We start from the raw sequence: 27,005 nt of genomic DNA, 5'->3' as shown, positions 1-27,005 counted from the left end.
CTGAATCACACACCCTTTGTGTGATGTGGACTTGTTTTCATACATGATAGGCACTGTCAAAAATACTTTGTTTTTATTCTTTAACTGGAACAAAGCATTGTGTTCAAATGAAGAAAAAAAAAATCACAGTTAAAAACTTAGTAAAGTAACAGCCTTAAAGAACCTACAAATAGCACACTTGGGATGGAAAAAAATGGTTTTTTAACAGTAACAAAAAAAATCAATTATCTTCAAAATATTATTTGACAGAATACAATCAAATTCACTGGTTAACAACAATTCATAGAATTTTTCAATGTTTTTCTTGAGATGCAAACAGTTCACTGTTACAGTGTTTCAAATGACCAAACAATGCTGCTTCAGTTTTTAAAAAGGCCACTGGTATATCCATTTGATTGTAAAGGATGTTCCACCACTGCTGGAAAAATCCGCTCCCAAGAAGTTAGTTGTCCTATCTCACAACTCATCTTTTCCTAAGTCATCAAGTTCTACATCACTGAGGTCAATGTCGTCTTCGATGGGAAGCTGTGAAACAGTAAATGAGATTTTACTGAAGGCGGCAAAGTAATATTTGACCACTATCACTGTTTCTTAAATATATGGCAGTCATGGAGAAACAACATACTGATCCACACAACTCAAAGATGCTCTATCCCTTTTCAACTCAAAAGTAGTGGCAACAAATGAGGCAATGACCATAATATTCCCTGTCAGTGTATAAAATCTCAGAGGTCATGTGGTTCAATTTCCTCAGTTTAGAGATGAAACTGGTGCCAAGGAAAATATGAGAGGTGGAAGGGTATGAAATGTCCTCTTTATTATTTGAGAGTGATGTTACTTCTCATGAGAAAACAAAAGTTTCTGGAGTGGGTTAAGTGTTGAGTGACAAGAGTAAATAAAAATTCAAAGAATGACCGGAGTAAATGCAAGTATGCAGAAGATCATAGTAATTTATAAGTCTCCCTTAGTTTCCTCAACTGTGAAACAGCATCTACTTGGCAGGGTTATTGTGGGAATCAAATGAGATAAATTACTGTAAAGTGCCTGGCCCAGAGCAGGCAGTACCTTCCTTACCTCACCATCTTTGCCATCCCAGGGCGCTACTGTGCTTATTTTAGGGAAAACACCACCACCTACTGGTGCTGTAGAGCCACGGCCAACAGAAAGCTCTCTGTAAAATAAAGAAATGGAAAACCTCTCTGAATCATACATATTTGATGAGCTAAGCACAATGATTTCACATTCTTAATGACTGGCAAATAATACATTTCAAGTCAATTTCCCTGATTATGTTTAAGTGCAATTATACAAATACAAAAACATCCCATTCTTTGATTTTACTCTCAAACTTGGGGCTGCAGTTAGATTCTCAAACAACTGATTAAAACAAAACCTTGATTTGTTACTAAATGTTAGTTTTACCAACTCAATTGCTTGTGAAGAGCTATATACAACATACTTCACCGGAAAGCATAATCAAGAAGCTTGTTATATTTTATTAATTAGTGGCATGTTTCATGAAAAAAAAACAAAACCCCAAATCAAACTCCTTTTCCTGCATCAGATTAGCTGGGGCACTAGGGTATACCAGTGTCTGGGTCAACTGAATGCCAAATTTAGATGATGCCCAGCAAGAAGATATTCCTCACATCAAACAAGCAGTTGGCTTCTACTTGATGAATCCTTAGATCCTGTGTAGCTTCTTATAATCTCCATTGCCTCTTCCCTCTTCTCAAGTTATCAACCCTTTATTCCATTTTAACAAGTAATTGCAAGGATCATAGCTGGCTATAATTTTGGTTCTGGCTCTTTGCCCCTTCAGCCTCTAGAATGAATGCATAACTCTGGAGGCGAATGAAGCCAACATAGAGAAGAAAAGTCAGGGACTTGCCTTAGCTCCCCTAGATGAGATTCCCCTCCAAATACCTTTAAAATAATGCCTCAAAACAAATTCTGGAGTGGCAGAACCCACATGGGGTGAAATAGCTCCAGCTTAGGCAGCAGCTGAATCAGCAGTGGCAGTGGCTGCTTCTGGAGCTCTCAGTCCATAGATGGCAAAAGGGTTGGACAACTGGTAAGAAGAGATTACAGGGGCACTGCTCCTACAGATCCAGGTGGCTGTCCTGGGGTGCGGAGGAGCACTAATGCGATCAGCTTGTAGCTGCAGGGGAGTGGGGACTCTGGTCACAACTCCAGGGCAGAAGACCATGAGAATAGTAAACACGTGTCCTTAGAAAAATTGAGAGCTTACACATCTCCAGAACTGGCTCTGCAAACAGCTGCACAAAAAACCTTGAAGCTTGGGAAAGTGTGCCAAAACCTCAAGGAACAATCAAAGTCAAAAGAATGGGGAAAAAAAATAAGATGTGAAATATCTCACTGGAAAACAGATCCAGGAGATAATTTAAAAAGTATTGGACTACCTGAAAGCCGTGATAAAAAAAAAAGGAAAACAGCCCTAAATGGCTATGAAACTATGCATACCATTTGATCAAGCAATACCACTACTAGGTCTGTATCCCGAAGAAATAAAAAAGCAACAAAAAGGAAATGGACTTATCTGTACAAAACTATTTATAAGTAATTCTTTATGGTGGCAAAAAAATGGAAATCGAGGGGACGTCCATCAATTTGGAAATGGTCGAACAAACTGTCATTTATCAACGTAATGAAATACTTTTGTGCTGTAAGAAATGAGCAGGATGCTCTCAGAAAAACCTGAAAAGACTTATACGAACTGATAGAACTGTACACAGTAACAGCAATATTGTATAATGGTGAATGATTCAGTTATTCTCAGTGATCCAAGACAATGGGTTAGGATGAAAAATGTTATCCCTCTCCAGAGAAAGAACTGATGGAGTCCGAATGCAGATTGAAGCAAACTTTTTCTTTTTGTGTTTTTTTTTCCCACAACATGGCAAATATGGAAATGTTTTACAAGATCGCACGTGCATAATCTATATCAAATCGCTTGCCTTCTCAATGATGGGGGAGGGGAAGGAGAGAAAATGGAACTCAAAATTAAAGAAAAATTGTTTTTATGTGTAATTGGGGTAAAAATAAAATATTAAATCACACTTAAGACAACTCAGCTCAAGAGAAATGATAAGTTTGATAATCCCTCAATTCTGCCTCCTGAAAAATTCTCTTTATCAATCTAAATGCTGAGATTAAGAACTAGTCTTATAGTAACTCTTTACATGCTATACAGGTATATCTTAAATAACAGTTAAAAGTGTCCAAGTGAGCTTTTCCAAAAACACTACCCTCACCAAATCATGAAATACCTATGATGTTTAAGAAAACCAATTAAATGAACTCAGGCAGAAAGTTACATAGACAGTCTCTGTTTTCTCCCATTTTCTAAGGGCCAAGGAAGGTAATTTATTTGAAGAGTCTATAAGATCTTTACTATTACAGGGTAGGGAGTAAATATGAATCACAGTGTCAATAAATCATATAACCTATCCTATTTAGCGATGCCAAAAGCATCAGAAAAAAAAAAAAGATGACAGGAAATTCTAGATATATGAGCTGAACAAATTAAAAGTCCACAATATTGATGCAAAGGAAAATAGACTTAAAACTGATTTTAGATTTAGGGATTTTAGATGATGAGAGCATTTATATAGTGATCCAAGGTTTACAAAGCACTTTACAAATATCTCATTTGATCCTCAGAACAATCATAGGAAGTAGGCACTATTATCTCCATTTTACAGATTAAACTAAGATGGACAGAAGTTAACTGATTTGTCCAGGATCATACAACTAAGTGTCGAAGACTGGTTTTGAACTTATGTCTTCCTGATTCCAGGTTGGTGCTCTAGCCACCAAACCACTTGGTGGTCTTGTCCAACCTCTCCATTTTAAAATGAACTAAATCCTCAGGAAGGTAAATGACTTATTCAAGGTAAAAGAGTATATTAGAGCCAGGACTCTGGAGCTCCCAAATCTAAATAAGATACTCAGAAGGAAATTACTTCAAGGAATGCACAGACTTGAAGGCAAATCTAGAGACTAGCAAATTTATAGCTTATGGCAATATAGTATAGTGGATGGAGAGCTGACATTGAAGTCAGGAAAACCTGCCTGAGCTCAAGTCCTGCCTCTGTGATCCCAGGCAGGTTACAACCTCTGAGTGTTCTAGGCCAAAGGTGTCAAATACAAGGCCTACAACACTTACCAGCAGGGCCAAGCCAGATTAAAATGTAATTGGAAAATATTTAATAAAATAAAACAGGTAATGCTGAATTTTAAAATGTTAAATCAACATTTAGCTGGCAAGGATTTTTACTTATGGGTTAGTGACCCGTTTCTATTTGAGTCTGACACAACTGCATGAAGCAATTTTCTAAGATTGTTACAGTTGCTGATCTTCATAAGGAGGGAATTTTAATACTGGGGAGTTCCTTTGCATGACTCACTTTTCCTATTAAAAAAAAAAAAGATTTTTTCAAGACAAAAAAAGCAACTTTAAAAATATAAACCAACCCTACCTCCTTTTCTACCCAAGGAAAATGAGACAAAGTCATTGAAACTTGTGACAATGGTTAAGATCCAAACCTAGAGCCTCTAGAGTCCAAATGCTCTCTTCCATTCAAAAGTTGTCAAAAATATCTCTTCCAAAATATTTTTGTTTTCTTTTTCCTTTTTTGAATTGTGTCTTTCATACTAAACTACTACTATGGTTTAGTACTTTGTAAACATAGCCCATTAGGTGGGTAGAATGCTGAACCTGGTGTCTGGAAGACCTGTGTTCAAATTATGTACCAGAAACTTACTAGTCGTGTGACCCTGGGTAAGTCATTTCAGCTCCTGTTTGCCTCAGATTCCTCATTTGTAAAAAGGAGATGGTAAAAGTACCTACCCTGCAGGGTTGTTGTAAAGATCAAATGAGATCATATTTGGTAAGAAGTGCTTAGCTCATAGTAGTTACTATTATAAATACTTATTCCTTTCCATTGCCTTTCTTTGTCCATTGCTTCTCCATCAGGATGAAGGCAGTGTGATTCATCTTCAGTACTCTGGACTCATGGTTTATTACTGAATTTATCATTCTAAAGTGTTTCAAAATTGTTGGCACTTACACATGTTAACTATTGTTAAAGCACTTTGCTAACCTTAAAGCACTATATAAATGCTAACTCATCATTATTATTATTACTTTAATCACTGTGTACTATGACAATACCTGTAGCCATCTTAAACATACTTTTTTGAAATGTAAGTAAATCTAGTCATTTATTAAGGGTTATTGCAATTTAAGCCTTTAATTATTCCATCAATATAAGCTAGTGATTTGGGGGAATGTTTCTAGAGATTTCAATACAATCCAAACCATAAAAGAATCTGCTAGGAATTGACTTTTATGTATCTGATTTTTGTTATCACATGCAGTTTTCCTTAAGGGCTCCTGTCCTAGACATTAACTGTTCATATACTGCATGAGAAACTGTGTGTGGCTCTTCTCTTTCAAGGATTATAGCACCATCCCATCCTAACAGGGAGGCAGGCACTTAATGAAAACTCTGGATGAAATTGAGTAGGGTTAAAATGTAAACACAGTCATTGTCCTTATTGCTACTCAAGACATTTTATCTATCATTCTCCACAACAAAGTATTCTGAAGTACTGAGTATTAGAAGGTTCACCTGGTTTTCAGGGGTGATACAAGCATGAACAGATCTCATTAGCAAAGTGATTTCTACCAATAACCATTATTCATTAATCACTTTTTTGTATTCATGCAAAAATATGACAAAGTAAAAAAGGTATAAATTGGAGAATGTCCTCATTTTACAGATGATGAAAGCAAGTTAAGTATTAAATTGAGATTGGGATCTAGTTCTCCTGACTCAAAATCTAGGGCTCTTTACATTATATTATCATAGAAGCACAATTATACACTAAGTAGGTTCAAATAAATTTTGGGGGTAATTCAATAATTTTCTTTCCTAAATGAGCTTACTTACTTAAAAGTTAACACTACTATGGCTCTTACAGCACTAAAACTGCTCTTAATCAGCAGTTATCAAACTTTTTGGTTTTAGGACCCTCTTTTAGAACTCTTAAAAATGACTGAGGACCCCAAAGAACTTTTGTTTATGTGAGCTAGTTAAAGCTTAGAAATGAAAACTGATTAACTTAAGAAAAACCCTTTCAATTCATAAAATACTAATAAATCCAATTACATGCCACAAAAATACTAAAGTGCAATCGTTTCACGTTTTTGTAAAATCTCTAGGCAATTTAATAGATAGCAATTCTTTCATATTTCAAAACATTGAAAATCCTGAAAAGGGGCCCATAGACTTCAGACTGCTAAATGGGATTCAAGAAACACAAACCTTTAAAGAGAGACCTTATTCTTTACTATCCCCTTGCAATTAAAAAAAAAAAAAAGAAAGAGAAAATCTTTGAGTTTGTGATATCTCTAAGTCATCCAATAGGCAGTTAATAATTCAGGACTATAAGTTAGAGAAGACTAGGGCTAGAAATACTGGATCTGGATTCATCAGCACAGATGATAATTAAACCCATTTATGAGAATGGGATCATGACAGATCATTAATATTTAGAGAAAAAAGCCTGAGACATGGCAGTTATTTGGGGAGTACTATGGATGATGATACTGTATCTATCTACTATGCCACACTGCTTTTGGTTACTACATGGAAACTAAACTAATGATTTGGTCATCCATGTCTATTCCTATGATCAATCTAAATTTTAAATCTAAATTCTTGTAGCATTTTCATTTCTCTTCCTTTCTTAAATTATGGATCATTTATTTTTACTATAATTGTCTGAAAACACTCCATATACTTTATATAAAGATTTCTTCATATATTCAGATATAGAGTGAACTCAATTACTCAGCTTCTGCATAATTTGGTAAAATCTTGTTTTCAATTTATTATGGATATTAGTAAGCCGCTAAGTCCTTTGATTGTTACTACTTTAAATTAAATATCTTTGTACTCAGAAAGAGACATGAGGTGGTAGTTTTTTTCAATTAGACAATGACTTTCCCTACCTCAGGGAAGATACAACTGAAAGCAGAGGCAGAATTGTGTGGAAGGCTGCTTCTCTTTAGGCTGAGAGTTAGGGGGTGGCTATTTTTCTCAAAATGAGGAATAAGGTCAAACTCCAATACAGTATGGAAGGCATGGATATGAGTGGAGAACAAGGATAAGAAAGTTAGCAAATTTTTTAACACTTCCTAGAATGGATTCATTATGTTATTTGAAGAACTGTGAATTCCCTGGTCAGACACACCCATATTCAAATAACCAAAGCCAAGTACAGTGGAATCTTGACTAGCCAGCTCTGGCCCTTCTGGGTCCCTGGCTCAGAATATGGCTAAAAATATCTTTAAAAAACAAAAATAAAATCAAAACAAAACCTGTTGCTAAGGTAGGAACGAACAGAAAGTCTGAGAACTCTGAAAACTATGAGAACTCTGAAAAGATTCAATACAAAACAAATTATTATTACATATTATCTTTAATAATGATAAAATGATAATAAATAGTATTTATATAATGTCTACAATGTGCCAGACATTGTGCTAAGTAATTTAAAAGTATTCTCTCATAAACTTAACAACAGTGAGGCAAGCACTATTACTAAACCCATTTTACAGTGGAGGAAACAGGCAAAAAGGCTGACTTGCCCAAGGTTACACAGCTATTAAGTGTCTGAGGCTGGATTTGAACTCAGGTCTTCCTAACTATCCCACTGTATCACCTAGCTGTTTCTCTATTATTTACCACTTTAGAAATATCAATATTATTTAAGAGGAAAAGGCCATCAAAATGCAACAAATTAAAACACCAACTAATTTAAACATGGGTTGAAAAGTTTATTTCAGTTACCTACAAAATTGGCTTATCTCAAAGCTTATTTTAATTTCAAAGCCTCTTATGCACGCCCTCCCCCCTTACCTGAGAAACTCATTGATTCCTTGTTCACTGAAAGATCCTTTCAAAAGAGCAAATTTCATCTTCCGTGTATTGACAGCTGCCATTGCAGGGTACCCAAAACCTCCAATTCCCAATGCACTTTCAAGCTCATGCTGAGCTCCAGCTTCTGTCCACAGCCATCTAGAAAAGAGTATCTTTATAATTTCTTAGGGTCCTCATTATACTCAAGAATAAAATATTGGTCATTTCTCCACTCCCAAAAGGAAATAAAATATAAAATAGACCAAAAAAAAAAATAGGATATGTTAAAAATAAATATAAAACTGAGGAAATCAGAAAAGATGTCTTGAAGGAAGTAGTATCTGAACTGAATTTTGAAGGGAACAAAGGATTTCAAGAGGCAGAGGCAAAGGAAATCTTTCTAGGCATATGGGCCTGACTGTGCAAAAACACAGAAATGGGAGCCAGAACGTCATGTATGGGGAACAGCAAATAGGATGGTTTGTCTGGAGTGTAGTGTCTGCAGAGAAATAGTATATATCATTTACACTAATAAAAGTCTGAAGCCAGTCTGTGCAGGGTTTTAGATGCCCAAAGAGTTAAGTCTGTATTTTATCCAGTGACATTGTGCACATTGGGTATAGCAATTTGGCAGCTTTAGAGGGTATTTTGGAAAGAGAAGAGAATGGATACAAGAAAAGCAATTAGGAGGCTACTACAATAGCAGGTGATTAAAACTTAAGTCAGGATAGTTGTGGTGCGAGTACAAGGACAGATGTGAGAGGAATCAACAAGACTTGGGAACTTAGCAGATATAGGGGGTGAGGGGAATGAAGAATCAAGAATGACAATAAGGTTCTGAAGCTGGGCAGCTGGAAAAATGGTGGCCCACCTGATAGAAATGGGGACTTTAGGGATAAATAAAATGACTGGCATGCAACAATGAATGCCCCATTGAGAATAGATAACCAATTTGTAGCTGACCCAATCAATATGATTGTATGCCTTTCTTCAGCAGCAGAATTCAAATAATAGTGGAGAAAAGAGATGATAAGAGTTATCCCAGGTGGTGTTTGGAAAGGGATAAATGGCAGACGGGCAATGGGGCTAGGGACCGAAGATAGTATAAAAAGTTGAACTGGTTCGCTAAGGGACAAGAAGATCTTGAAGGGAAGAAAATGAGTGCAATGTAGGGGGCAACTGAAGACAGACTGTAGAGAAGAAGGTAAATAGGTTTGGGGGGAGGGAGGGCACAGGAATAAATGGAAGGACAGGAGGTTATGACAAATCACATTCTTTAAAATTTTGTTAGAGATTTCCCATAACAAAGAGGTGTTTTCAATGGTACCAAAATGTCCTTTGATTTACAATTTTCTATTACTAGATAGTACTTTTTTCAATTAACCCTAATAATGGCATTCCCATTTTCTTTGTTTTAAGAAAAAAAAGATAAAAACAACAATGAAAATGTGGTAGAAAGAACCTTGGAGTAAGAGAAAATTCAAATTCAGGTTCTAACATATATTAGCTCTATGAGTGAATTTTCTCATGTATAATACATGTAGAAGAGTCTTCTCAAGATGGAAATAAAACAGTTTAGCTCTTCTACAAGAACTTTATTACATTCCAAGAATGAAAGACAGCTAGTCAAAATGGTCAGATTGTATCTTGTGCAAGGAATAGCAAGGAGACCAGTATTTACTGTATCAAAGGATACATGGTGGGGGAGGAAAGTGTAGGAAGAGTAGAAAGGTAGGAAAAGATTAGGCTGTAAAGGTATTTAAATGCCAAACAGATAACTTTGTATGAAAGATGTTATGAAGGTAGAAATGAGAGATGGGAGTGAACTGAGGATGCCTGGGAAATTTGGGAGCCTGGGAAGATGGTAGGGGCCTTAACAATAAATAATACGGAAACTAGCAAGAGGGGAAGGTGTGGGTGGGAAAGATAATGAGTTCAGTTTTTGACATTTCCAGTTAGAGATGTCTGTTAGGCAGTTGAAGCTGAGAGACCATAGGTTATGAAAGGGGTTAGGGTTACCACTAGCACAGAAATGATCACCAAGTGAAACAGTATATAGAGGGGGCGGAACCAAGATGGCAGAGTAAAAGCAGGAGCTAACTTAAGCTAGTCCCCCAATTACCTCCAACACCTGTAAAAAATGACTCTAAACAAATTTTAGAGCTACAGAATCCACAAAATGACAGAGTGAAATACACCTCCAGCTGAAGTTGGCCTGCCAAGCTGAAAGGGTCTATTGCACCAGGCTGGGAATGGAGTACAGTCCTACATGAGCCAAGCTGGCACAGACCTCGGGGGGACTGAATCACTGGCAGCTGTGGCGGTTTCCAGACTTCTCAACCCGTAAATGCCAAAGAGAAAGTGGAAGGTCAGTGGGGAAATTCTGCTGGACCTGGGTGAGAGAAGAGCATGGTCGGGCTGGAGACTGCCTCTGGGGTAGTGGATGTGGTAGCGGGGTGGCTGCTTCTGGCTCCAGGCCCACAGATGGTGTGGGGACCAAGCAGCTGACCAGAGGGCAAATCCAGGAATCTCTTTGCTGACATTGAGGCAGGATTCTCTTGCTTTGCCCTGCTTGGATCTGGGTGGTGGTCCTGGGGTGAGGAGGAGCTCTGGAGTGGCAGAGCTTGTTGAAGCTGTGGAGAGGCAGCCCTCCTCACAGTTCTGAGGCAGGTGCCTAGAAGAGGCTCTGACAACAGCCGCACAAAACTCCAGAAAATAAGGGACACCACTCTGGAAGCAGAGTTCTCTGTGGCAAAGCTCAAGTCAAGTAATTAGCTGACAAGATAAGCAAACAGAGGAAGAGAAATCAGACTACAGAATTGTTCTTTGGTGACAAAGAAGATCAAAACATAGAACCAGAAGTCAAAACACAGAACAAAGTCAAAACTCCTGCATCAAAAGCCTCCAAGAAAAATATGAATTGGTCGCAGGCCCTAGAAGAGTTCAAGAAGGATTTTGAAAATCAAGTAAGAGGGATGGCTAGGTGGTGTAGTGAATAGAGCACCGACCGAGTAGTCAGGAGGACCTGAGTTCAAATATGGCCTCAGACACTTAACACTTAGTAGCTGTGTGACTTTGGCAAGTCACTTAACCTCAACTGCCCTGCCTTTCCCCTTTCAAAAAGCAAATATAAAATAAAATAAAAAAGAAAAAAAACCAAGTAAGAGAAGTAGAGGAAAAATTGGGAAGAGAAATGAGAATGATGCAAGAAAATCATGAAAAACGAGTCAACAGCCTGCTAAAGGAGACCCCCCCCAAAATACTGAAGAAAATAACACCTCAAAAAATAAACTAACTTAAATGGCAAAAGAGGTCCAAAAAAATGACGAGAAGAATACCTTAAAAAAAGGACTTTATAAGCATAAAACAGATCCAAAAGAATGAAAAAAATAGAAGGCAATGTGAAATAATCTCATAGGAACAACAACTGACCTGTAAAACAGATCAAGGATGATTTAAAAATTATTGTACTACCTGAAAGCCATGATCAAAAAAGAGCCTAAACATCATCCTTCAAGAAATTATCAGGTAGGCGGAGCCAAGATGGCGGAGTAGAAGCACGACCCTCCCGCAGCTCCAGCTTCCACCCTCCCCAATCCATGTAAAAAGGGGACTCTAAACAAACTTTGGAGCTGCATAACCCACAAAATGACACAGAGAAGCTAACCTCCCGCTGAGAACAGCCCGGCGCTCTGGGAGCCGAGCCCAGCCCCACCCCGAGGCTTTAGCCCCAGGGCGGGCCTGACCAGCCGCCAGCCAGAGGGACTCCAGATCAGCAGCAGCTGTGGCCATTTCCAGATTTATCAACACATAGATGCGAAGGACAAGGTGAGAGGCCAGTGAATTCTGGACTTTGGGACCCAGTAAGTGGGAGTGCGTAGCTTTTACCCCTGGGGCGAGAAACCGCTGAGATGCTGGCACAGCCTGGCGCCACGTGGCGGCTTGAGCTCCTGGCCTGCAGAGTGTAGGGGGACCAAGCACCAGTCTGAGGGGTCATCGCTCTTGCTTTAACCTGCTTGGATCTGGATTGCAGTCTAGGGTGGAGGTCCTGGGGTGTGTGTCCAGCTTGCCAGAGCGTGTGGAGACCTCAGAGAGGGCACCCATCTAATACCTCCGGCAGCTGAGAAAACCCCAGCGTTTGGGACGAAAACTCCCCTGTCTGGTGGCAGAGTCCTACTGTGGCAAAAAGCCCAAAAGTCAAATAATTGAGTGGCAAAATGAGCAGGCAAAGGAAACAAAGCAGACAGAAAATTCCAACATTACACTCCTATTTTGGGGATAAGAAGGAGCAAGGCATGGAACAGGAGGAAATCAGTGAAGTCAGAACTCCTGCACCAAAAGCTTCAAAGGAAAATACAAGCTGGTTACAGGCCATAGAGGACCTTAAGAAGCAGATAAGAGAAGTGGAGGAAAAATTGGGAAGAGAAATGACAACAATGCAAGAAAATTATGAAATGAGAGTCAACAGCCTGACTGAAGAAAATAATACCTTAAAAAACAGACTGACTCAAATGGCAAAGGAGGCTCAGAAAGGCAATGAGGAGAAGAATGCCTTAAAAAGTCGAATTTGCCAGATGGAAAAAGAATCTCAAAAGCTCACTGAGGAGAATCATTGCTTCAGAATTAGATTGGAGCAAATGGAAGCTAATGACTTTATGAGAAATCAAGATGCTGTTAAACAGATCCAAACAAATGAAAGAATAGAAGGCAATGTGAAATATCTCATGGGAAAAACCACTGACCTAAAAAATAGATCCAGGAGAGATAATTTAAAAATTATTGGACTGCCTGAGAGCCATGACCAAAGTAAGAGCCTGGAAAGCATCCTCCAGGAAGTTCTCAAAGAAAACTGCCCTGATGTTTTAGAACGAGAGGGCAAAATAGAGGTTGAAAGAATCCACCGATCACCTCCTGAAAAAGATCCCAAAAAAGAAAACTCCTAGGAATATTATAGCCAGGTTCCAGAATTCCCAGATTAAGGAGAGAATATTACAAGCAGCCAGGAAGAAACAATTTGAATATTGTGGAAACACAATCAGGATAACCCAGGATCTGGCAGCTTCTACACTGAGGGATCGAAGGGCCTGGAATGTGATATTCCGGAGGTCAAGGGAGCTGGGATTAAAACCAAGAGTCACCTACCCAGCAAAACTGAGTATCCTGTTTCAGGGGAAAATATGGTCATTCAGTGGAATACAGGACTTTCAAGCATTCTTGCTGAAAAAACCAGAGCTGAATAGAAAATTTGACATTCAGATACAAGAAGCAAGAGAAGCATGAGAAGGTAAACAGGGAAAAGAAATCATAAGGAACTTATCAAAGTTGAACTATTTTTTTTTTTAAGCAATTGGGGTTGAGTGGCTTGCTCCGGGTTGCACGGCCGGTTGTTATTTCTGGGTGTGGTGCTGGGTGTCTGGGCCCGGATTTGATCCGGGTCGTCCTGGCACTGAGGCCGGTGTTCTTGCTTGCTGAGCCACTTGGCCAAAGTTGAACTATTAACATTCCTACATGGAAAAACAATAATTGTAACTTGTGAAACTTTTCTCAGTAGTTGAAGGGATTAGAAATATATATATATATATATATATATATATATATTTTTTTTATATATATATATATATATTTTATATATATATATGTCTTTATATGAGGGTATGCAGGCATATGAATACATATGTGAATGTGTGTATATATGTTTACAGGTATACATAGATAGAGGGCACGGGACCAATTTAACAGGAAGGGATGATACTTAAAAGGTGAAATTAAGAGGTGAGAGGGATATAATGAGAGGAGATGGGGAGAGACAGAGTGGGGCAACTATCTCATACAGAAGAGGCAAGGAAAAATGGTTACAATGGAGGGGAAGAATAGGAAGGCAAAAGGGAATGGGTCAACCTTATTCCTATTGAATCTGGCTTGAGGAGGGAGGGAAATACACACTAAATAGGGGATCTCACCCTCCAGGAGAATAGGGGGGGGAGAGGATGTGAGGGGGGATGATGGAAGGGAGGGCAGGCTGGGGGGAGGGAAGTTGTAAGCACCCACTTTTGAAAAGGGACAGGATCAAAGTAGAGAATAGAACAAGTGGGATGTGGGATAGGAGGGAGGGAAATATAGTCAGTCTTTTACAATATATCTGCTATGTTATTGTTTTGCATTAGCCACACATGTACAACCTATACTGAACTGCTTATCTTCCCAGTAAGGGTGGGTGATAAGGGAGGAAGGGAATGAATCTGGAATTCAAAGTTTTAAAATCAAATGTTTAAATATATATATACTATTATCAATATTGTTTTACATGTAATTGGGAAATATAGAGATCCACCATGCCCTACTGGAAAAGTTGAAACGGGTATGGGAGAAAATATGGGAGAGAGCAGATCAGAGGTGGGGATATCCTGTGGGACTGCTGTTTTGGGGGGATGGGTGGGAGAAAAACGGGGAGAAAATTTGTAACTCAAAATCTGGCGGAAACGAACGATGTAAGTCAGAAGTTAATAAAGCATTTTAAAAAAATAAAAATAAAATTAAGGGGTAGAACTAAATGACTTTTAAGATACTGTCCACTTAAAAATCCTCTGATATCCAATAAGTATGTATAAAATTTAGGTAACCAAAAGAGAATGAGATAGCATTCTAGGCAAGGGAAACAGAGAAGACATGGATGAAAAAGGGCACAGAAAAAAAAAAAAAAGAAATTATCAGGTAAAATTGCCCTGATATTCTAGAACCAGAGGGCAAAACAGAAATTGAAAGAATTCACCAATTGCCTCTTGAAAAAGATCCCAAAAAGAAAACATCTAGAAATATCATAGCCAAATTCCAGAGTTCCCAGGTCAAGGAGAAAATATTACAAGCAGTCAGGAAGAGACAATTTGAGAATTTTGGAAACACAATAGGGATAATACAAGATCTAGAAGCTTCTATATAAGGGATCAAAGGGCTTGGAATATGATAATCTGGAGGTCAAAGGAGCTAGGATTAAAACCAAGAATCACCTACCCAGCAAAACTGAGGACTTTCAAGCATTCTTGATGAAAAAAACAAAACAGAACAGAAAATATAACTTTCAAATACAAGAAGTAAGAGAAGCATGGAAAGATAAACAGGAAAGAGAACTCTTTTTTCACATTTCTATATGGAAAGATGATATTTGTAACTCATGAGATTTTTCTCAGTATTAGGATAGTTGAAGGGAATACATATGTGTGCATGTATGCGTATAAGTATACATAGAGGGCACAGGGTGAGATGAATATGAAGGGATGATATCTAAAAAATATTAAGAGGTGAGAGAGGAATATATCGGGAGGAGAAAGGGAGAGATAGAATAGGGTAAATTACCTTGCATAAAAGAGGCAAGAGAAAGCTATTACAATGGAGGGGAAGAGCAGAGAAGTGAAAGGGAATGAGTCAACCTTACTCTCAATGGATTTGGCTTAAGGAGGGAATAACATACACACTCAGTTAGGTATCTTACCCTACAGAAAAGTAGTGGGAAAGGTGGTAAGAGGGGGGATGACAGAAGAGGGCAAATTGGGGGGTGGGGGTAACCAGAAGCAAACACTTTTGAAAAGGGACAGGGTCAAAGGAGAAAACAGAATAAATGGGGGGTGGGTGGGATAGGATGGAGGGAAATATAGTTAAGTCTTTCACAATATGACTACTATAGAAATGTTTTACATAATTAGACATGTATAACCTATATTGAATTGCTTGTCTTCCCAAAGTTTTAAAAACAAATGTTAAAAAATTGTTGCTGCATGTAACCGGGAAGTAAGACATACAGGCAATGGGATATAGAAATCCATCTAGCCCTACAAGAAAGTAAGGAGGAGGGGGGATATAAGAGAGGGAAGACAGGCAGAAGGAGTAATCAGTATGCTTGCCATCTTGGGGTTGGGGAAAGGGCAGAGATGGGGGGAAAATTTGGAACTCAAAAATCTTGTGGAAATGAATGCTGAAAACTAAAAATAAATTCTGCAGAAACAAACACTAGTATATAATAAATAGAGAAGATCAGGATAGAGCCTCAAGGCTGTAACTTGGATGAAGAAAAGGAGACTTAAAAGAAACAATCAGATAGGTTAGGAGAACTAGAACCTAGAAGTGCCACGAAAACATTAAAGAGTGAACAATGAGGAAAAAGTCCTTAGATCTTGCAATTATGAGACCACTGGTAACTTTGGAGAGCAATTTTCAGTTGAATGACAAGGCTGGCAGTGACTACAGTGTTACAGAAAGTGAGAAAAAATAGAAGCAATGGAAGAGATAAAGGATTGTATCTACACATGAATGATAATACTACTTATTACTCACCTCATAGGGTGTAAGGAATATATTTTGTAAAATTTAAAGCACCGTATAAACACAAGCTATTACTGTATAAAGAAAAATGGATGCTTATAGGACTACCAATGCTGACAAGAAATAAGTGGTGTCAGTATTCCTAAGCTCATTTTACTAATGAAAACTGAAGCTTAAAAGTTAACTTATTTGCTGCTAGTAACATATCAATGTCAGAATGAGGACTCAACCTTGCCTTCTAATGACTAAACTCAAATCTTGCCTCTTTCTGGAGATCATTATATCAACAAAATACAATTATCATTCATAAAACTTGTCTAGTCTCACAAAGATCTATAGAAGGTAGATTCTATGATCTTTAGCAGCCTTTCACTTAGGCAAGAGATTCTTCCTTAAGCCCAATGAACCTCTCTCTCAATTTAAACTTTTACTTAATGGGTAAATTGTTTTCTATCTCTATAGAAGTCATTCAGCATTCTAATAACAACCATCACCACTAGCATTTCCCTGGATTTAGGGACTAAGGAGAATCATACAGCTTTATGTTTTGTGTTAATCTGTTCCTAACTTAAAAAGTTTGGTCCACTGGACATCTTCACCTTTTGCATTTAATAATTATCCTATATATGTTCTGTAGAATCCTAAGATCATTTAATGGGAGTATGCATTTTTTAAAATTTATTTTTATTTTTTTTTTAAGCAATTGGGGTTAAGTAATTTGGTCAAGGTTACACGGCCAGAACCGATCCCGGGTCTCCTGACCCCGGGGCTGGCACTCTTACTCACTGTGCCACCTAGCCTCCCCAGGGAGTATACCTTTTTAATTTTTTTGCTCATTTATTCTGTTGCCTGCACGTCTGCTGAAGGTATTAATTATCTAGTAGTGGGGAGAGTGGCTATCCTTGCTTCACTCCTATATTTACTGGAAAAGGTTTTAGTATATCCTAATAGAATATATACCTTCTAAAGACAGAGGTAAAACACTATGAAAAACAGTAAGATCTTAACTACTCCAAACTGCTAATGGGAAGACAATGTCCCAAAATCCCGTACCTTCTGAAATATGAAGGCTGTTAAGATAAAATGCTCAGTAACTTACCCCCACAATTTCTTTTTATATTTCTCTGCCAACTTCAGTAAGACTTCTAAGTAAGAATTTCTGCCTGCTGCTCCTGTATTAGACAGACAAAATTTTAGTTAGAGAGGGAGCAATTTTTCTCCCTCTATCTAACAGCTAAATTACAGGATATGTTAGCATCAGAAGAAAAACTGACCAAGGATGTCCCTCTTACCAGTATCAAGGATATGAGGCAATACAGCAACTACACAGAGCTGGTGGTCTTCACAAGTTTTCTTTGCTACGGCTTCATCAACAATCTGTGAATATTAACATGGAAGCTGGCAGTTAATATTTAGGAAGCTGCAAGATGAACAGTCAAGAAAATAAAATTACTCAAAAAGGCAACCCATCATTTAGGTTATTATATGTTAAGTTCTTTTGCTGCTTTAAGGAATGTATCTAATGATGATGCTCATATAAAACCTAATAAAATGTTCTATTTATGATCTTTTGGTACATTCTTGTCTTTATCAATTGTTTGTTTATTTTTGCTTTTTGGAGGGCAACTAGGGTTAAGTGACTTGCCCAAGGTCACATGGCTAGTGTGTGTGCGTGTGTGTTTGTGTGTGTGTGAAGTGCCTGAGGCCGCATTTGAACTCATGTCCTCCTGACTCCAGGGCCAGTACTCTATTCACTGCACCACCTAGCTGCCAAGCTAAATGAAGCATTCAAAGAAGACTGTGCACCTAAGAGCAATGGAACACCACTGTTTGTTCCAAAAGGTTAAGAGCCAGTTTAGAATAAAAAGGTTAATAACTTAAGGGCACTTAATTCAGCTTCATATTCACCACATACAAGATTGGAAATTAATTTCTCAAATTTCAGCATTAAAAGTACTCTGTATGGCAACTTCCTTCAACATTTAAATTTACCAAGCAAACAGTTAAGTGCCTACTATGTGCCAGGCACTATGCTAAGAGGAAAACAAAATGGTCCTTGTGGAGATGTTCTATTGAGGGGCAACAACATGTACACAGAGAAACAGAAAACAGAGTCAATGAAGAAGTAATTTCAAAGGGTGTTAAGGGGAACACTAACAACTTGAGTAAATAAAAAAAAAAAGTTCACATAGGACAGGCCTGTATAACCTGCAGCCTGAGGGCCGCTTATGGCTTGTGGCATGCCAAAGGGATTTTGGACTGTCTGCAAAAACCGTAGAGGAAAACATCCTCTGTATGTAGAGGAAATCCTTTGGTTTGCTGCAAGTAGCTTGTGCAGGCCTGATACAGGGGTTGGTACTTCAGCTGTAATTTGAAGGAAACTAAGGATTCCATGAAAAAAAGGTGGGAAGGAAAGTATTCTAGGTATAGGAGACAATCTGTACAAACCCAAGTGGGCAGGAGTGGAAAATGTTTCAGATAGCAAGTAGCAAGTAGGATTATTTGGTCAGAACACATAATATGCCTGAGGAGGAGTGACACAGAATCCTTTTGGAAAAACAGAAACCAATGAAGCTTTTTGAACAGGAGTATGGCATTATCAGAACTATGCTTGAGAATAACAATTTGGTAGCTGTGTGCAAGATAGGTTGCAGAAGGGATACTGAAGACATGGAGATTAGGAGGCTACTCCAACAGTTCAGAAAAGAAGTGATGAGTACTTGAATTTGGGTAGATTTGTGAGTTGAGAGGAAAGGATGGATATGGGAGATGTTATGTACATGGGACTGATGGGATTTACCAAATAACTAAAAATAGGGGAAGGAAAGTGTCAAGTTGAGAGTGAGATTGCAAACTTGCACAATGAGAGAATATAGTGATGTCCTCAATGGAAATAGGGAAGTTAGCATAAAATATTCTGTATTAATAAACTGAGGTAGAATTTTTTTTTTTTTAAGCAATTGGGGTTAAGTAACTTGCTCAAGGTTACACGGCCAGTTATTTCTGGGTGTGGTGCTGAGTATCTGAGCCCGGGATTCGATCTCCAGGTCATTCCAACTCTGGAGCCAGTGTACTTACTCACTTACTCGCTGTGCTACCTGGTCGCCCTGAGGTAGAATTTTTAAAAAAGTGATATACCTCAAAGAGTTCAGGTGGTGGGGCATTATCAGAAAATAAATCGAGTGCTCTGGAAACTATGTCAGATCTTGTCCTCCCACCATTGTAATCCATAGGTGGTTCTCCTCTCTGGAAAATCTTGATTGTGGGAAATCCTCCAATCTATAATAAAATGCAGAATATTAATTTTTTAACCAGAGTAAGATAAAAGTTGCATTTCAAAATTTCTAAAACTGCTTTGTACTTTACTAAAAGAAAAAAGGAACCAGTTTTTTACCTTCATTTTGTATCTATATCAAAGAATCCGCAAAATGGCAATATATAAGTCAAATACTGCTATGATTCAGTCTAAATTGTCCTTTTCTTGAGTATGACTTCCTCTAGGCTCAACCAAGCTTTTTTTCCTTTGGAATTTTCAGTATTAACTGAGTATAATAATTTTAATAATTGAATGAATAAACTGGCAATGTATTGTTAAATATAGTACAGTCCTCAAAACTTTGCTACTGATTCATGTTTTTGAAAGTATCTACATGCTTGTTGGGGAAATGGGAGTGTGGGATAAAGGTCTACAAAATACATTCATTTCTAAACATAAGTCAAAGCTGATCACAATCATCAATACTCTCTATACAAATCTTAACACTCATGCTAAGGGTACCTGGATTTTAATAAAGACCCTCCATGAAAATTTCACTCCTTCAGCTAAAAAGTCAGACATAAACAAATCCTAGGACATTTGTACCAGATGTCCATGAGACAGTATGAAATAATGAGGACAAAAATTAAGACTGAAAAAAACTAGGAGAATATCTGATATCCAAGACAGATGACCTGGAAAACAGGTCAAGGAGAGATAATTTAAGAGGTGGCTAAATCCCTAAATACCAAGATTTAAAAGAAGAAAAATGCTAACAAACTCAAGCTCACTCCATCCCCCACCACTGTCAAGCAGTTAACTGTTCCTTTAAATTGACTTTTTCCTATTCTAGCTAGGGCAATTTGACTTAATCACTTATTCTGGCAGCAAGTTTATCTAGTTCAAAATTTGTGGGGTGTAGAGAGGAAGAGAAGGGAGAGGGAGGTAGGAATTTCAGTTAACATTCCTTAAAGAAGAAGGGTATTTTAATTAAGAGTAGCAATATGAATGAGGTACCACAATGCCATTCAAAGGTTTATGAACTGCCTAGGAGTACTGCTATGCATTAGGCGACATGAAGATCAAAAAATGGGATTGTGGGTAAGTTTAGGGCTAGAGACAAGCTTGGGTCAGGTAAGGCCTTGAGCCACCATTAAGGATTATGTTAGAAACCTTAACTTAAACACTATCTGACATGGCTAATTAACCTATTTAACTGCTGAATTTTTAGCTTCTAACTCCTCATTAATTTCCAAATCCTTGTGGGTCAGAAGGCATTTCAGACTAATCTTATATCCTTCTGAGAAGGTTAACACAGAGCTCAGAGGATGATGCTGCCCACTGTGTTTATTCTGATAAAGTCTGATGAAATTCTTATGGAAAGCACAGAAGAAATTTGGGCTAAATGATATAACAATCACAGAGATCTGGAACTGGTGAAAGGCTTGAGTAGTGATGATTTTTCAAAATTAATTTGGATGGAGGTCATCAGTAGAGTGCCCCAGGCTGTGCTTGGTTGGCCCTGTGTTGTATAAACTTTTATTAGTTAGCTAAAAGAAAGGAAACAAATATTTACTAAATGCCTACTGTGTATCAGGCACTGTGATAAGCATTTTACAGATATTCTCTCATTTGATCCTCAAAACCTTGTGAGGTAGGTGCTTTTATTATCCTCATTTTACAGTTTAGGAAACTGATGTAGGTAGTGGTTAAGCCCAGGGTCACACAACTGCTAAATCTGATGCCAGATTTGAATTCAGATCTTGAATCCAGGTCCAGCACTCTATGCATTGTGCCATCTTGATGAAGGTGGAAAAGGCATTGTTGGAAAGCAATTTGTCAGAAAAAGATTGGAGTTTGCTGGATTTGCAAGCTTAATGAGTCAACAGTATACTATGTCAGCCAAACATAAAGAGGCATGGCTTCTAGGAAGACAACAGAAGTCATCATCAGATTGCCCTGGTCAAACCACAAATAAGAGTTCTGTGTTCAATTCTGGGCAACAAAAAAAAAAAGACATTTATAAGTTACATAACATCCAAGAATGAAGCCAGGATGGTGAAGAGCTTCAAATTCATGACACATGAAGACTACAAGAACTTGGTGTACAGCGTAAGGGGGAGACATAGATCTATCTTTAAATATCTTATGGGCTGTCTGTTGGAGGTGAGATTAGATTTACTCTGCTTGGCCTAAGAGATAGAACTAGGAACAATGGATTTAAGTTTCAAAGAGATAAATTTAGGTTAAATACATAGAAAAATTAGAGATATCCATTATGGACGTCTTCATGTTGCAATAAGTTACCCCACCACTGTAGGCCATCAAGCAAGGGCTAGATGACAAGTTGGGGATGCTGTAGAAAGGATTCTTATTCAGTAATTCTGTGTGTGGAGACAGGATAGAAGAAGTTGAAGGGCCCCTGAACTTCCAAGTGCTGTGGACTGAAGGCAGGTTCCCCTGGACCATTTACAGGTGTAAAAAAAAAAAAAACTACAAATGATAGATAGGTGACAGCACTGGAAAAAAAATCTCTCAGTCTGGATGAGGGGAGTATTTATGGAAGTAAATATTCCAATATATCAATAACTTTGTGATTTTTATCAACATGAATATCCCTTTCAACAATACAGATTAACCCATCCATTCAACTCTTGTTCAACATCTTCCCACAAATTAGATATGGGGGCCTCCACCCAACTTGTGAAAGATCTTCCTAATGTTCTAGGATAGAAGGAAATGTAATGTAAAAAAAAGTCATCAGTGAAGATTTACTTAAAAACAAAAAAAATCACCTTTGTAGATATTTTCCATCTTTCATTTGCAAATATGCTACATAAAAAGTGAAATTGAATGCATTGTGAAAATACTAGACTTAAGTTAGAAGACTTGGACTTCAAGTCCCAGCTCTTATTAAGCAGGGAACATCATGAATCTTTAGGTTTTAGTTTCTTCATCCTTAAAACGAAGGATCTGGAATACATGGTTTTAAATGTCCTTTCTAATGCTTAATATTTAATGATTCTGGAATCAGCCTTAAAATTTAAAATATACTTACCCCATATCGGCTAGTCAATGCCTGATTTACTGTAGCATCTACAGCAGCCAGCTTCACCTTTCCTTTTGTCTGTTCCTTTACTTCTGTGGCTGCAGCTGCCCATTCTGGTTCTAAGCTATAAGAACAAAACGTCTTTAGGTTACACCTCATTCTCAATGATTAGCAATAATATTTGCTTTTACTACTCTCCTTATACAATTCAGATGGTACAGACCTTTTTGGACCCTTTTAAGTTATTCTCTCCCCCAGATAAACCTTATTTTCTAAGTCCTCTGAAAGAAAACATGAAATATACAAAATAAAAAGTACATTAAGTGGATTCCTTTTCCTTCAAATTCCACATTCCATAAACATGTGCCATGACATTGCCTACATACCTCAGGTCCATTTTACTGGCTAATGTTTGAAAGTCTGATGATAGACTAAGTTCTCTATCATTACAGTTCTAAATTTATTTGAGTAAGAAATTTTAGACCTGAGCTAGCTGAGTAGATTAAAATAAACACGAAATAATAGGAGGGTAAAAACCAATTGTCCAACTTACTTTTTGCAGTGTCCACACCAAGGAGCATAAAATTCCACCAACCAAACATCATCACTGTCAAGCACATTTTTATCAAAAGTGTCATCTGTCAGTTCAATCACATCCTTCTTGCCTGAACCTTCACTTCGACTCTGTAATTAAAATACATCCAAACTTTAGTTATAACTTAGGGGCAATAAATATAATTGCATATCTAAACTTAAGAAATGTTCACACACTCCTGAAACCTTTGGTTTTTCTGCAATTTCTACAATTTCAGTGCAAAATCAATAATAAAACAAAAGGATTTCCAGTGTATTAAAAACTTAATGGAATATAAATTTTAAAGTAACTGCACATATACTCTTTCATACCTATTAGGAGCTGAAGTTTCAATACTCTCACACTCTTGGAACAAAGACAATTTAAAAATTTAAAAAAACAATTAAAAAAAGACAATTTAAAAATGGTTACATGAACTGTGGTGTGTGAATATAGTGCGATATATTTTCACTCTAAGAAGTGATGAAATGAGGAATTTAAAGAAACATAGAAGACCTGTATGAAGTGATCCAAAATGCAACGAGTAGAAAAACAATGCGAGTAGAAAAACAATGAACAACCCAATGACTTCAGAAATGTATATGAAACAAATACATGAACCTAAAACCTGGAAGGTTGAACACTTATTTTGACTGATTTGAAAGTCAGAAGAGATAAGGAAATGCACTCCTAACTTCTGATGGAGGGATAGGAGACTATGGGTATGTAATACTGAATATGCTGCTAGTTATGGTTGACCAAGCAGTACTGCTAAATCATCTAAAGCTAAGAATTATAAAATTATTCATGTAACACAGTGTCAAAACGAATGTTGTTGTTTTTTTTTTTTTTTGCTAATCAGGAAAACTAACAAGGATTGAAGGCTGGTTTAGTGAGAGAAGAGATGAAGAATAGCATCAATAAAACTATTTTTAAAGTTATCAAAAAGAACTAGAAAGCCTTACAGAACTATATCCACCACTTCTTCCACCAAGGCGTTCCTTTACCAGTTGTCGTAAAGAATTAAGAGCAGCATCTACTATAGCTTCACCAGTTCTACCACCTAAAAGGAAAATAAATGTAAAATGGTCAATGGCCATGTATCTTATGAAAACAAGCTGGTTTGGACTCGTTGCAGTGGCACTGAAGTGCTTTCTAATATAAAAAGTAAAGATATTGACAAAACATGGCTGTCCTAAGATCTATTCCAGCTTTAAATTCTATAATCTTTAAAATGAAGACTAAACTTAGGTATGGGTCCCAGTCTTCTAGGCTATACACCTGAATATCAAGAAGAAACTGACCAAACTATTATAGAAGCCGTTTTGTTTTAGCGGAAGAACATACTCAATAATTGAAAATTACGGTCTAGTAATAAAGTTTTGAAATTCTGAAGAATACCATGTCATTTGTAGTACTTATAGATGGGGAAAAGAATCTAACCTAGTGTTAATTTCACTCAGTTTTTGAAATAACTATGGAAAGAGGAACAAACATAAGAGTTAGTTTTTTAGTTGTCAAATACAGGAACTCCTACAGAATATAAGGTCCACTAAACTATTTTTTATAGAATCACAAATTTATAGTTGGGACTTTACATCACTTTCATCCAAGACTCTCATTTTACAGACTAGGAAACTGAAGCCCAGAATAAAAAAAATTGCCCAAAGTCACACTTAGGTTCTTTGATTCTAAAATAGAAATTTTTCTACTATAAGACTGTAAAATAAACAAATTCATTTAAGGACTGTAGTTCATGTAAGGGCTTTACTTAAAGAGTAAGAATGATGATGATAATTATGAGGATGACTTTTAGCTACAACTACTAAACTCTCTGGAGATTTTAAACTTTTAAAAATGAAAAATAAAAAGGGTTTGTAGAAGGCTACGATGCAGGAAGCCACAACGGTGCAAACAGACAAACATACTTTTACCAGATATTCTTTACTAAACAATCTAAGAAAAAGGCAGCCAGTTCACCCTGCTATAATCTTTTGAATCCAAGATTCAAAGAAATGTACTAAATATACAACATTACTGTTATGAAATACTGACTGGATTACTAAAGAGGACATGCTACTTAAAAAATACTTTCAACTTTTGGAAGATACAGACTGTCTTGCCTCCGTACAACATAACTTCTGATATAAATCTTGTTTTCAGAAACTAATTAAAAAAAAAACAACAACAACATACTACTGAAATCCACAGATAGAGCTAGCTCAAAATGAAAACAATTAGAAAAAGTAATGAGACAAAAGTTTCGCTGAATCTTTGTGATATAAGGAAATTTAACAAATCTTGTATCATCAATTCCAAATTCCTTATATTTTAAAAATGAGGGAATTGAGACATGGGTCAAAGTTAATGGGAGAACTAGGATTATAACTCAAAAGTTTCTTGTCTAATAAACTACTCTTATTTCAACTAATCAATGCTGAGCACATCTCTTACCTTTCTAAGTTCCTTTTCTGAAAAAAATGCTTTCTTCAACAATAACACCAAGTAGTTTTCCCCCTATATTTTATCTGATTTTACATTTTCATCTAATTTTTCTGAAGTAGAAAAACTACAAGATGCTAAATTCTTTAAGGCCCTGTGCAGGGTCTACTTCTAACAAAACCAACAAATTCCTATAATGGTTTTGTCTAAAAACAGACAAGATGAAGTGTCATCTTCTGCAAAAGGTCCTTTTGACTCTTAGAAATTACTAGTCCCCTTCCCACCCCAATTACTCTGTATATGTTTTGTATTTTAATTCATCTGTTTCTACTCTATAGAACATAAGCTTGTAAAAGACAGGAAATGTTTCAATTCTTCATTGTATTCCCAGCAGAAAGTAGGCACTTAATACATACCTGTATATTTTTTTAGACCTGTCTGGGTGGGTGTCTAGACTGTAAGCTCTCTAAGCCTTTGAAATGAGATGCTTTTATCTATATGCTATTCCTTCTGTCCCCAGTAGGGGGAGGAACAAGATTGTCATACAGAGGGCATCAGTAGAGGGCTATGTTGAGGACACAGGTAGCAGGTAAGTGGGAAGCACTTAGCAATCTAATGCCACGAATTTTCTAGAGATAATGTAACGGTTATTTAAAATGTGGTTTAAATTGAAACAAAGAAATAGCACTATGCAGCAAAGCCAGAAAGAAGGGAGACATAAGAAAATAAATTCTTACCCTGGTAATCTTCTGGTCTGTTTTTGTTGGATCCAAAGATCTTAATGGTGGGAAATCCTTGGACTCCATATTGTCCACCTAGGGACTGATGTTTATCTGCATCAACTGCACCAACTCTCACTATATCCTATTGAAATTCAAATAAACATGATTTTGTACTCCTAGGCGAGAGTTCACTATCTTGTTCAAAACTGAATGTTTTTCAGATAAATTTCAGAACTGCTTAAATAAAAAAAGTTTAAAAACAAGTTGTGATATTGGGGCTCTAAGTTGACTATAATTACATTAAAAACTCCCCACATTAATATTTTTCACCTGGTCAAATTTCTTATGATTGCAAATGCTATGTACTCGATCGACTATCAGTTTACTTTAAATCACAGTGTAACATTTCCTACCCATGTGGAGATCTGGTCTATCAGGAGCATTCTGGGATAAAAAAAGAATCAAAACTCCACCAGTGAGGAGAGTGAAATAGAATTATCAAAAAAGAATCTTTGCACTTGGAGTAAATGACAAAGGGAGTAAAAAATGGAGTAGTAGGCATAACAGAAGTGAGCTGTGGGAACCATAAGGAGGTCCAGAGGTAAATCTGGAAATTATTTCAATTTTCCCCTGGCATAACTTAGTGACATAGTATAATAGCAAGCACCTAGTATACCCAGGATGGCTGCTAGCACAG

At 37.2% G+C, this 27,005-nt stretch overlaps 1 protein-coding gene across 1 annotated transcript in view; it reads right to left on the bottom strand.

The window, feature by feature from the left end:
- Positions 1 to 56: 56 nt before the first annotated feature.
- Positions 57 to 27,005, bottom strand: part of PDIA6 (protein disulfide isomerase family A member 6) — a 40,032-nt gene continuing 13,083 nt past the window's right edge. Inside the window, exons 4-13 of the mRNA XM_069072254.1 lie at positions 26,324 to 26,450; positions 24,110 to 24,207; positions 23,124 to 23,254; positions 22,580 to 22,694; positions 19,404 to 19,544; positions 17,558 to 17,642; positions 17,365 to 17,437; positions 7,953 to 8,111; positions 1,075 to 1,171; positions 57 to 525 (exon numbers count right to left, since the gene is read on the bottom strand). Of these exons, the coding sequence (XP_068928355.1) occupies positions 457 to 525; positions 1,075 to 1,171; positions 7,953 to 8,111; positions 17,365 to 17,437; positions 17,558 to 17,642; positions 19,404 to 19,544; positions 22,580 to 22,694; positions 23,124 to 23,254; positions 24,110 to 24,207; positions 26,324 to 26,450 (1,095 nt within the window). The 3' untranslated portion in view covers positions 57 to 456. The remainder of the gene's footprint in view (positions 526 to 1,074; positions 1,172 to 7,952; positions 8,112 to 17,364; positions 17,438 to 17,557; positions 17,643 to 19,403; positions 19,545 to 22,579; positions 22,695 to 23,123; positions 23,255 to 24,109; positions 24,208 to 26,323; positions 26,451 to 27,005) is intronic.

This window comes from Petaurus breviceps, unplaced genomic scaffold (genome assembly GCF_028583685.1).
Source record: "Petaurus breviceps papuanus isolate PSGF00001 unplaced genomic scaffold, PetGlider_PUasm1.0 90845, whole genome shotgun sequence".
NCBI classification, from domain to species: domain Eukaryota; kingdom Metazoa; phylum Chordata; class Mammalia; order Diprotodontia; family Petauridae; genus Petaurus; species Petaurus breviceps.
This window is presented reverse-complemented; position numbering and strand designations above follow the sequence as displayed.